Source organism: Acartia tonsa, chromosome 9 (genome assembly GCF_053477335.1).
Source record: "Acartia tonsa isolate MP-2025a chromosome 9, ASM5347733v1, whole genome shotgun sequence".
Lineage (NCBI taxonomy): Eukaryota > Metazoa > Arthropoda > Copepoda > Calanoida > Acartiidae > Acartia > Acartia tonsa.
Window position 1 is genome coordinate 3585729 of NC_137268.1, and position 12042 is coordinate 3597770.

General features: G+C 40.6%; 1 protein-coding gene across 2 annotated transcripts in view; it reads left to right on the top strand.

Annotated features, from left to right (window-relative positions):
- The window catches only part of pns (DENN domain containing pinstripe), a 99678-nt gene that overhangs the window by 44692 nt on the left and 42944 nt on the right, over window positions 1-12042 (top strand). For both annotated transcript variants that reach the window (XM_080171583.1, XM_080171582.1), the window contains exons 27-31: window positions 9091-9149; window positions 9567-9660; window positions 10420-10543; window positions 11177-11264; window positions 11961-12005. In XM_080171583.1, the coding sequence (XP_080027709.1) occupies window positions 9091-9149; window positions 9567-9660; window positions 10420-10543; window positions 11177-11264; window positions 11961-12005 (410 nt within the window). The remainder of the gene's footprint in view (window positions 1-9090; window positions 9150-9566; window positions 9661-10419; window positions 10544-11176; window positions 11265-11960; window positions 12006-12042) is intronic.

Genomic DNA, 12042 nt, shown 5'->3' on the forward strand with positions numbered 1-12042 from the left:
CTATCTGCCCCAGAACAGAGGTTTGGGGAGTATCTTGTCATCCCAGAAGGCCTGTATGCACACAGGCCTGGCTCCGCCAGCGTGTTCCGAGTGCTGGTGGTAAATGAGGGGGAGATGCCTCTCCTGCTGAATGCCGGCCTCCCCGTGGCTGGGGAGATGGTAAAGCCCGACATTCTGGAGGTTTCTGACAAGCCTCCCCCTCGTATCCATTCGTTCCAAGAGCCTGTTGAGCCCCCAGATATGCAGCAGCTGTGGGCAGCCCTTGAGATGGAGGAGAACGAATTTCTGCGCAAGGACCCCCTGCTCAAGAAGGAGGTCTGGACCATGTTGTCAGAGTACAGGGAAAGGGATGTCTTCTCAAACTCTACCCCCGGCTGCACTGATGTAGTAGAGTTACAGCTGCGCCTCAAGCCAGGGACCCAGCCGATCCGCCAGAGATTTAGGGATCTGAACCCGTGGCAGGAGGCTGAGCTGGAGAAGCAACTGGACACCTGGCTGCAAGAGGGAGTCATAGAGCCTTCAGACTCCGTCTGGAGCAGCCCCCTGGTGCCCATCAAGAAGAAGGACGGGAGCACCCGCTGGGCCGTCGACTACAGGGCCCTCAACAAGTGTCTTGAGCTGGACAGCTACCCCTTGCCCAGGATCCAGCAGCTGGTAGAATGAGCTGGGGGACACCGCGTCTACCTTCACCACCCCCAGAGGCTTGTACCAATGGAAAAGGATGCCCTTTGGCCTAGCTACAGCACCATCTGTCTACTCCAGATTTATTGCAGGGGTCCTGAACCCATTAGGCACGGCCAACCTCCAGTCCTATCTTGATGACGTCCTGACCTTTCACCAAGACACCTGGGCCCACCTGGCTAGGCTCCGGGAAGTCTTGGAAGCCCACCGCAGGGGAGGAATCCGCCTTAAGCCAGCCAAGACCAAGCTGTTTCGAGCCAAAGTAGACTACCTGGGCCACACCCTCAGCCGTGAGGGGATAGCCATGCAAGAGGATTATATTGACCGCATCCTTGACTGGCCGGCCCCCATCACCCCCAAGGACCTGCTGGCGCTCCTGGGGTTCTTTGGCTACTACTGTTTGTTCATCCACGAGTATGCCGACCTCACCTACGAGATGAACCGGCAGAAAACGGCCAAGACACTGACTTGGACGGCCGAGATGGAAGCCCAGCTGGTGCAGCTCAAGGACAAGTTTCGCCAAGCCCCCATCCGAGCGCCACCCAGGTTTGACTTACCAGCCGTGTTCCAGCTCACCACAGACTTCAGCAGCCGTGCCATCTCTGCCATACTCAGCCAATGCCAGGACGGCAAGGAGAGGCTCATTGCCGCCGTGGGGCGCAAGACAACCGACCCCGAAACTCGCTACCCATCCTGGAAGGGAGAGATGGCCGCCATCATGTATGGAATTCGGAAATTTCACGGCATCTTGTCCTACCGTAGTTTCCAGATCAACACTGATTCCTCAGCCTTGCTACAGATGAAGTCGCTGAACACATCCACAGGGATGGTGGCCCGCTGGCAGGAGGAGCTAGCGGCCCTAGATTTCACTGTCTGCCATCGTCCTGGCACCCAGAATACCAATGCTGACGCCCTCAGCCGCCGGGAGGACTATAATATGCCGACAGCCACCGCCGAAGAATTAGCAGAACAGGCTGAATACCTTCACACCCTTTGCCAGCTAGGGGAGCCCGCAGCTGGCAGACCGTCCGCAGCACGGCTGGACCCGGCCCGAGTCTTAGAAGCACAGACACAGGATCCCCTCCTGTTCCGTGTCCGCCAGTGGGTGGCCGACGGAAAGGCCCCAACTAAGGCTGAGCTGCGAGGCAAGGACCGGGATGAGCAGCAGTATGCCAGCCGCTTCGCAGCCCTGGGACTCGACGAGCATGGCTGCCTCACCACCACCGACCAGACCCTGACAGGGGAGAGGACAAGATACCTGCTGCCTTCGGCCCTCCAGCAGGACGCGTTTTTCCTGGCCCATGGGACCCCCATGGCTGGGCACTTTGGGATGGACACCACTATTGCTCGCGTCGCCATGCATTTCTGGTGGCCCAACCTGTCCCGTGACGTCCGCCTGATGGTTCAGACTTGCCCTGAGTGTGTACAGAAGGTCACCAAGGAGAGGCTGAAGTTAGGAATACACGTGCCCTCCCGCCAGGGGTACCCACAGCAAGTCCTGTTTATTGACCTGGTGGGGCCCCTGCCAGAGACACCAGCCGGGAACCGCTACATCCTCACCTGTCAGGATGGGTTCAGCCGGTTTGTCAGCCTCTACGCCATCCCCAACAAGCGCACTCTCACGGTGGCTGAAACCCTACTGCACCGCCACCTGGCCACGTTCGGATGTCCCCTGAAGATCCACTCCGACAATGGGATGGAGTTCACTGGCCAGGTATTCAAGGAACTGGCCTCCAAGCTTGAGATTGGCCTGACACATCCACTGCCCTACAACCCGCAGTCCAACCGGGTGGAGAGGTTCCATCGGACGCTCAACACAGGCATGCGGCTGTTCCTGGACAGAGACGACAACAACTGGGAGCCACACTTGCCTGCCATTGCCTTCGCCTACAATACCAAAGCCTGCAGATCCACGGGCGTGACCCCTTTCCTGGCCTACTTTGGGAGAGAGGCCAAGCTTCCGGTGGACATGGTACTCCGGCTGCCAGACACTGAATATGCCTCAGTCCCAGCCAACGTCCAAGCCCTCCTGCAACGATACCATGCCGTGTACGACGCAATCCAGCAGCGAGAGGAGGGAACCATCCGAAGTAGCGCGGCCGCCTACGAAGGCATGGCCAAGTACGAAGTTGGAGACCTGGTCTGGTATCTGGCCCCCCGCCTGGTGCCAGGGAAGTCAGCCAAGATTACCAAGAGGTGGACTGGCCCTTGGAAGGTAGTGAGACAAGCCACAGACGTCCATTATGTCATCAAACCAGCCTCTCCAACAGCCAAGATCTCGGAAATCACCGCGCATGTAGGCCGACTGCGCAAATACACCGGAGATGTAACTGCCCAGCAGATTCCAACAGACATCCAAGGCGACCTGGACGGCAACAAGGACGCCACTGAGCTGCCAGCCGGAGCTGCGGCGCTGCCAGCTAGTGACCCAGGACAGTTTCCAGTGTACCAGCCGGCAGCCGCCGCCCCACAGCCTAGCGGCCAGGATCGTGACCCGGTAGAAGAGAACCTGCAGCACCAACCCAACGAACCACCGCTGCCGCCGCCAGCCCCAGAACCGCCTAGGGATGCAATCTGGAACCCTGATGCTGACATGGAGCCCCTGCCGGCCAGCAGCGAGCCTACAGGAGGAGAAGCGGCCACTGAGATGGAAGTGGCGGCCCCAGAGGGTGAAGCTGAAGCGATGTGTCCCCTACTGATGACAGCCGTCCCCATCCGAGTGGGAGCTAAGAGGCCGAGCAACCTGGACCAGGCAGGCGCCCCCATGGAATTCTAAGCGCCTTCCTCCATCGTTGTTCCCCCCTTGGGAGCCTCTAGAGTGAGCCTAGGCCTCCGTGTTCAGTTACCAGCCGAGACAGAACTAGTCCTGCAAACAAGGCCAAACTTCCAACGACGGGGCCTGGCTGTCGCCAACCCGCGGCTGGAAGCCAACCGGGAGTTGACAATGCTGATATCCAACCACAGCCAGACCGAGCAGCGAGTGTCCCGCGGAGCCTGTATAGCCAGAGCTGTCCTGCACCGAGCTGTGCCCCAGGAAGATGTTGTCGTTCGCAGACAGAGGCTGCCGTATCCCCAGGTTCAAGGCCTGGTGGCTCGGGAGCCCTGCAGCCCTTGAAGGGGAGGTTGTGGTAATACGGCAACAGACGGACGGGTAGTTTACAGAGTTGCTACGCAGTGGCTTATCATGTCAAGCCTTCTGCACTAATCCTATTATATCACCATTCACCTCATGACCGCAGATGACCCTGTTGCGCAGCGGTCAAACTGGACTGGCTAAATAGGGGAGGGGCACGGACACGCAGCAATCACGCGCCCCTCAGGCAACTATACAACCGGGAGATGGTGCCTCCCCCTTTACCACAGCTACCCCCACAGAATTTCTACCGCCGCGGGCTACGCCCTTGTCTCCCACACCCCCTTCAAACCTAACCTATTGTTATAATCTATTTGTATATATATAGTAACCACCCATTGTAAATGTATTCAGTTAAATATATAATTTCTGTATGAGTAAATCCTGCTAGTTTGTTTTGGTAGAATACTTCAAGGCTAGGGCTCGTTGGATTCGAACTCGCAACCGGTGAGCTGAAACGCTTCGGCTTACCACATTTGTAACGCTATGGTGTAAATAAGCTATGATTGGCTGCTGTTTGAAATGGCATGTTGAATTTTTAAAGATTCCTTTATCAATGACGATATTATATTAAGTAGGTAGTAAGATTTACTATGTATGTATCGAAGGATTTTGCTAACCACTGAACAGATATGGTCCAGAGAAGGTTTTGGGGAGGGTACCTCTACCCTCTAGAAAGAAATAGCCGCTAAAAAATCACCCCCAAAATTATTTTTTTTTTTTTTTTTTTGAAATTTCTCCTCCCCCTTTAGTTCTCTATAATCTAATTAAAGAAAGGCTACATGACTAATGAAATGTTATTTACTCAGCTTCTTTTTTATACAAATGTTTTTTATTAGTTTGTTTCTGAGTTCCGCTACTTACGGTCAAAATCTTCCATTGTTCCTATCTCAAAGTTATAAAAGAAAATATTCCGAACTTTTAGTTGACTTATAATTCTACTAACTAACTATTATATTTTCTCGGGTAGTCTGTTGTCTGGCCTTTTGTTACTATAAAACATTTATACCAAATAATTTATTAAATAAGGAAGCTTTATATTGTTTCTTGGAGTTTTTATGCTATTTTTAACTTTATTTCTTAAAGAAAATAGTCAAATTAAAACTGTTATTTATCTCTCACCCAATAAATAGTTGTAATTGCAAGTCAAGTCATAGAAAGGATTGGTCAAATATCTGGGAAGTTTTTTACCTCTTAAAAAATTATCAGTTTGCTGACTTACATGGCAACCCCTGCCTCAAAGTTTACTTTTGGATTTGTGTGATTTGTGCACTAAAGTTAAGCTGACAGTTTCGTTATACTCAGATAGATAGATAGACATTTGCTTAATAGATAAATGATGACAAAATACATGAATGGATACATCTTTTAAATAAAGTTTTAATATTTTAAATCCTTAAGTAATAAAGTAACAGGATGTCAGTCTGTCTTTTTTGTTCCAAAGGATCTCGCGTTTGTTGAACCGTTATGGTTCTCCTTTGCAGTGTATCTTCTCATAGGTCCTGTGAAGGTTTTTAGCTATTTTTGGGTGTGTACCAACAAATCACCAAAAGAATATTAAAACCCCAAACAAAAACATCTAGCGGCAAAAATCGCTTGACCTTTTTTATTTGACTTATTTTTAATATTCTAATCAATATAGGAATCATTTATATTTGCATATGTATTACTAGAGTTGGCTCAATTTAGATATATCGCTATTGGCTAGTTTTCTATAAGTACATATCTATTTATCTATTTCTCAATAAATCAATTTTCCTCCCCTACCATTACTATTTAAAAGAAAGAAGTAAATATTTATTAATTTAAATGATTTTAAAAATATTTTTTCAATTATATTTTTTTCACATTACCATCACCAAAGGGTAAATATGATTAAAATTTTAGTTTTAATATTTTAACACAAAGGAAGTGTCGCCACAATCGAATTCTTTTAAAATACAGTTTTCTTAGATTTACTCTATTATGAACGTATATTTTTTATTTATGAAAAAAGGATTAAATACTTCAATGTAAATCAAATATCTACATGAAGTGAAAAACTTAATTCATTCCATAAACAAATAGAATAAAGGTCTTATCGCTTTGGTCAATGAGAGTTTAATGAGGATTATTGGAGCACTATGAGTTTTAAACACTTTACCATTGGAAGACTCGAGCTCATTTATAGACGTTTATTTCCTATATAGATCTGTCATGGATCTTGATGCAATAAAGCAGGCCGTTTTGTAAATGTTAAAAATTGGAAGATTGCATTAAATAAAAGTAATCGCAAATATACTTAGTAAATAATGGAAAAAATGGTGAAAGGCTGAAAGTTTTAACAAGTTTAAAGAAAAAGTATAGAGATGCTACGCTTTCTAAATTGTATCTTACCAAGACAATCATAATGACAAGAAAAGTTTCGCTTCCAGGAAGGTTTAAGAATACAAAGGTAGATAATAGATAGATAGTAAAGGTAAATATAAATTTGAAACTTTATACCTAAGTTTTTATTTGTTTACCAATTTAAAGTTGAACAAAAACTTTTTACTTAAAAATAAATAAAGGTCGAAGAATACATTTTTAGTAGCGAAGCTACTCTATAATTCGAAATGTCCGTCCGTCTGAGTCAGAAAGGGGAAAACGTGATTTTCTCGGCTCCTATAAAAGATAGAGAGCTGAAATTTTCAGGTATTAATTATGTTAACAGTCTTCAAATTTTCACCAAGTTTCATTAAGATTCGTTAATTGGTTGGGGTGCTAGATCGATTCCTACATTTTTAAGTTTTCATAATTATTTCAACTCCCATTCAACATAGACGGCTGAAATTTTCAGGGATTGAATACTTTCATATTCTGCATACTTTTATTAGGTTTTATCGAGATTTGCTTATTGGGTGGGGTGCTAGTTCATTTCCTAGATTTTTAGGTTTTCATGATTTTCTTTAGTCCTATCTGAGATAGACGGCTGATATTTTTAAGGATTAAATAAGTTTTCAATTTACTTATCCTCACATTTGCTGAGGTGCTAGATAGATTCCTAGATTTTCAGGTTATAAATCGTACAAGGTTTCGTGATTTTTTAGTTTAGGTTTTTTTTATGAAACTGCAATAAAGTTAAATTTTTTTCCGGATATCCATCCATAATTTTTGAGCTTCGCTACTTATGGATGTTGTCATCCTTGTTTTACATAACAATGTGAATCAAAAAATATCTTAGCCTAATAAATCCATTTAATGACCTAGCTGTACATGAATGTACGACCTTTGCAGTTAAGTTGGTAGAAAGACAAATAAACATGCATTTATACAAGATTTTACACATAGAAAGTTAGATAATGATTATATATTTCTTTAATATTATATAAAAGTAACAGGATCTGTGTCTGTCTGTCTGTACCGAAGGATCTTGCTAACCGCTGAACCGATCGGGTTCTCCTTCATAAAGTGTAGCTCAGATGGTTTTAACTTTTTTTTGGGAGGTTATAATCACCCCCGAAGTGATTTTAGATGCATATCAGGCTTTGACCGTAGTCTCTATGTAGAGCTAAAATTGGATAACATCCGTTATTTTGTTTTAAAATGAAATACATATGTTATTTTGTTATGTGTTTCCAATGACCAGATATTTTATCAGGTGTCACCTATATTAGCCTAAGACACGACAAAGACCATTGCAAAGCTTATTTGAAAATTTAGACCTTAAACTAACACGTAAACATTTTTGTATTTAGCTACAATTTACAAATAATATATCAACAATTATGAGACAATCAAATGTAGTTTTCTTTACTCTTACTATCAACGTTAAGTTCCTCATAATATGGTAGTAGGTTTATTGCGGACACATGACACTTTACGCTATTATCCTTGTTTTTGTTAACTTATAATTTCTAATCTTTATGAAATACTCCTTGTTTAAGTGTGTGCACTAAAGTTAAGCTGACAATTTCCTTATAAATATACTGATCAAATAGATAGATACTACGTAAGCAGGTAGTCAAATGAATGTTTACTTGATTCTTCCTTCCAATATCTGTAAACAAGGCATAATTTCATAACTCTGTATTCAGAGACGTCAAAAGGGGGATGGGGATAAACAATTTTTGGAAATCACTTTAAAAAACCTGTAAAACCCCTAATTTAACCCCCCCCCCCCCTACAATAAAAAGCTTGGACGTCCTTGCCAGTATTCCTGAATAGATGCAAAAATAGATGGATATAGGCATAAATAGATTAATGTGAATTTTTGCACTGAAGTCAAGAGCTGGTCTCTAAGGAATTCTAACCCAACAAGAATAAATCACATCCCAATTAGAAACATAAAATTACCCCTTTACTATCATAAAGCTTTTCTGAATAGTGTAAACCAATTAGGGAATCAGTGATATTTTGTTTCAGAGCTTTACTTAGTATAATTAATTTTAATTTACATACCAATCTACATAAAAACATAAAAAAAAACATTTATTCAGTGACAGATTACGCCCCGTCTTACGAAGCAGTACATACAATAGTACACCAAGCTACTGCTTAGTACCAGGTGTACTTTACAATTTTTCATAATATTTATAAATTTAAATTGCATGACTAACACTAGATTGAATAAAGATTGATAGATTATACAAAGATAAATATATCACAACACAAGATAATAGGCCAATTCAAGCATTTAATTAGATTTAAGGGAGATATTTACACAAATAATGTGAAAAGATGAAACATTGGGAAAAAAATGTTTTTCAAATAAATTTCAAATCTAGAAAAAGTAAAAATAAAAAAGTCAGAGTGGGAGGGTACATTGGGATGTTTATTATACTAGTCCCCATCCCAAAGTTTTACAATACCGTTGGCTTAAAAACTTTGGGGATTTGAGGAGTGTCTAAATGTTTCAAACAATAATTGTAATCTACAGAAGGGGTAATTTTGGGTATCATCATATCATTGGGGATGTAATTGTACATAAAGGGAGAAGTAGCTTGTGCTAAAAATTCATAAAGGTTGTGAGTTTTAAGTTGAAAACAGTAGTAGAACGATAAAAATTTAAGTTAACTTTTTAAAAAATTGTCTATTGTACTTTTCAATAAGAAATACACATATTTAGTGAATATTACCGTTCTACTACTATTTTTAAGCCTTAAAACTCGCACCTTTACGGATTTTTAGCGCAACCTACTCCTCCCTTTATCAGCCAATGTCTTATCCCTTTAGATCCCTGAGAAAAAGTATAAATGAAACAGTACACTGAATTTAAAATTACCTACGACGCATTTAAAAATGAATTTGTATGTGTACAGCAAAGTTGAGCTCACTGTTTCTCCACAGAAATCTATCAGAAGAGCTGATCATAGAAAGGGAAATATTTATATTTTTAGTAACATTGTATTTAGTACATTTGTAGGGGGGGAGGGGGAGAGAGAAAGAAAATTTGAAAAAAATTGAAGGTGGTGCTAACTTTTTGTATAGGCATTCTTGGGAGGGTGGTAGTACCCTCCCCTTAAATAATGGAACTAATGAGACTACATTGTAAAGAAATGCCATATTCGGTTAAGCAGTTAGCGGATTTTATAAATCCTGTTATATATAAGGATTTTTAGAGCCCAGAATGCCTCTCAAAAATATTAGCACAGAAAATGTTTCATGGCCTCTTGTCCAATCCCTCTATCCTGAAATTTAGATTTTTCAAAATAAACTATACCTGTGCATTTTGCCGTTTTTGCTCATTCCACTGTGTATCAAAACTATTAATAATATAAATATTAAAAATCCCAGGTTCAGACAGTTCATATTGGCGTATTTCCTTTATTTGACCCTGGTAAATTTTCCCCTAAAGAAACTGACAATTCTACAGCTATTTTCATTAGGTAAGAATACTTGAACACTTTAAATCCGGTGGATAGGAACCGGTTCTCATCCATACGAAAAAAACTATGTCTAGCATAGTATTATCCATCTTTCTACGAATATAAGAATGTACAATCATAAGATTAAAACCAGTTTTTTAACCCGTGCCTTCGGCACCTAGGAGCTATAAACATGGTTTTTATCTTATAATTGTACATTCTATATCCGCGGAAAGCTGTGAATAATACGATGCGAGAAATAACTATTCTTTTTAATTTTCTAACTGTATAAACATTAAACGTATTTTGAGGTATAGAATACGTGGATATTTTGATTCTCGCATGCCACGATAAAAAATGTTTCTTTCAGCTGGCTAATATAACGATATCCCCCATCCCCTCCCCTGAACATGGAGGAACATATTAACCAATATATTAGGACTATTTAAGCAACCTAAATTACCCTGTCGCAATTTCACGTATTCTTTATCCATTTAAAAAAAAATATCTATCCTCTACATGTTTGTCTGTCTATCTAATGTGTTTATCTATCTATTACTGTTTTCAGAGAGATAGAAATGGTAATAAAAGCTAATATCCATTTATCAGTCTTTCTATCTATCTATTCAATATTCCAGGGGAGATAGAAGATCGCGAGTAATGGATGTAAATGTAGCTCCAAATCTATCTATCTATCTATTAATATTTCAGGGGAGATAGAAGATCTCGAGTAATGGATGTGAATGTAGCTCCAAATCTATCTATCTATTAATATTACAGGGGAGATAGAAGATCTCGAGTAATGGATGTAAATGTAGCTCCAAATTTAAACATTCCTATACTAAGTGTTAGTCAAGCTAGTATTGCTGAAACAAACTGGAAATTTGTCAATCAATTGCTGAAGGTAAATTTAATTATCATGTAATTCATAAAAGATGTAGTAAGAGTTTGATTTAAACTTATTAATTAGCAAAAATTTTAGTGAACTTGAAAACTCTAATGTAAACTACTTATGGATGTTGTCATTCTTGTTTTATTTTCTATGTCTGTCTATATGTATCTTTCTGAATGTTAAATAACAATTATGAAGTTATGATTCGCCATTTATACTTAAAAGTATCCAATAACTTTGATTTATTTTGAAATAACGTGTCCTAACGTGATTTTTAGAAAAAATAGCTAGTCGGTGTTTTTAGTAAGTAGTAGATGTAAAATGATCCATTAGATATGCAATCGTTTTTTTGTAGACCTATTATTTTTGAGGTTATTTAAGTTTTTTTAAAATTAATTTGGTTTTAAGATACAAAAACGCAACAAAAAAAGAAGAAAATTGCCATTATGAACAAAAATATTGCGATCTATAATTTTACTTTTTGAATTCTGTTGAGTAATTATTGAAAAATAAAATTTGTTGAAGCCCGGTGAATCAAAACTTTGAACTTTGTTTGCTCGTCACGAATGGGTTAAAATAAAATCACAAAAGTTAGGACACGTTCTTTTAATATTTTCCTTATCCTAGTTCTCTTACTTAATTTAGGAGGCAAAGCAGAAGACGAAAAGAATTTTGTTGGAAAAGCTTGGATCTGAGTCTGTAGAGTGGGGACATAAAAATCCTGGCACCTCAGGTTCTAATACCTACTAATTCTATCTATCTGTCTATTAAACTTTAAACTAATCTGAGGTGAGTTCTTAAAAAAGATCCTCACTAAAATCAATTTGCCCCACTAAAATCAGTGAGACTCACTAAAAATTTAGAGGGGATAATTTTGCCTCACTAAAATTTTAGTGGGGCAAACTGATTTTAGTGAGGCAAAAGTTTTTTTAAGAATTCACCTCTGATTAAAGTTCTTTATATCTATTTATATTATCGTTCAAGTTTAAAGCATGTAAACACAATATCGTATCCACCCCCCTCGGGCCTCCCCCCCCCCCCCCCCAAAGTGCCAGTTGAGCACTGAAACCTTAAAATCATTGGGGAAATATTAATAGGTCAGATAAGGTTAGGATCTATTGGGTCATGGATAGCCCGGCATGGTTAGGACACCACAAGTATAGGCCCTCGGCTTCGCAGTGGATAGGCAATGGCATATAAAAAAAAACTACCTCTTCTTAATTTTGTTTAATTGTTTTGAAAATAAGGTGGGGTGTGTGAGTGCTCCATAGATTCTTTGAGAGAATATCCGTTTCTAACATTCTAAGATTATATAGTTCTTACGTAACCTTATCTCGAAAATAATATTTATATTTTTAAAGAAAAGAAAGTATATAAAATTATGTACATTAAAAACTTTTCTTCTCTTATATTTTTGTTCTATTTTTAGGAACCGAGGAAAATATTCTTGTTGGTTCACTGTGTGATCTCTTAGGTATGGTATACATTTATTTTATGCAGTTTAGAATAGA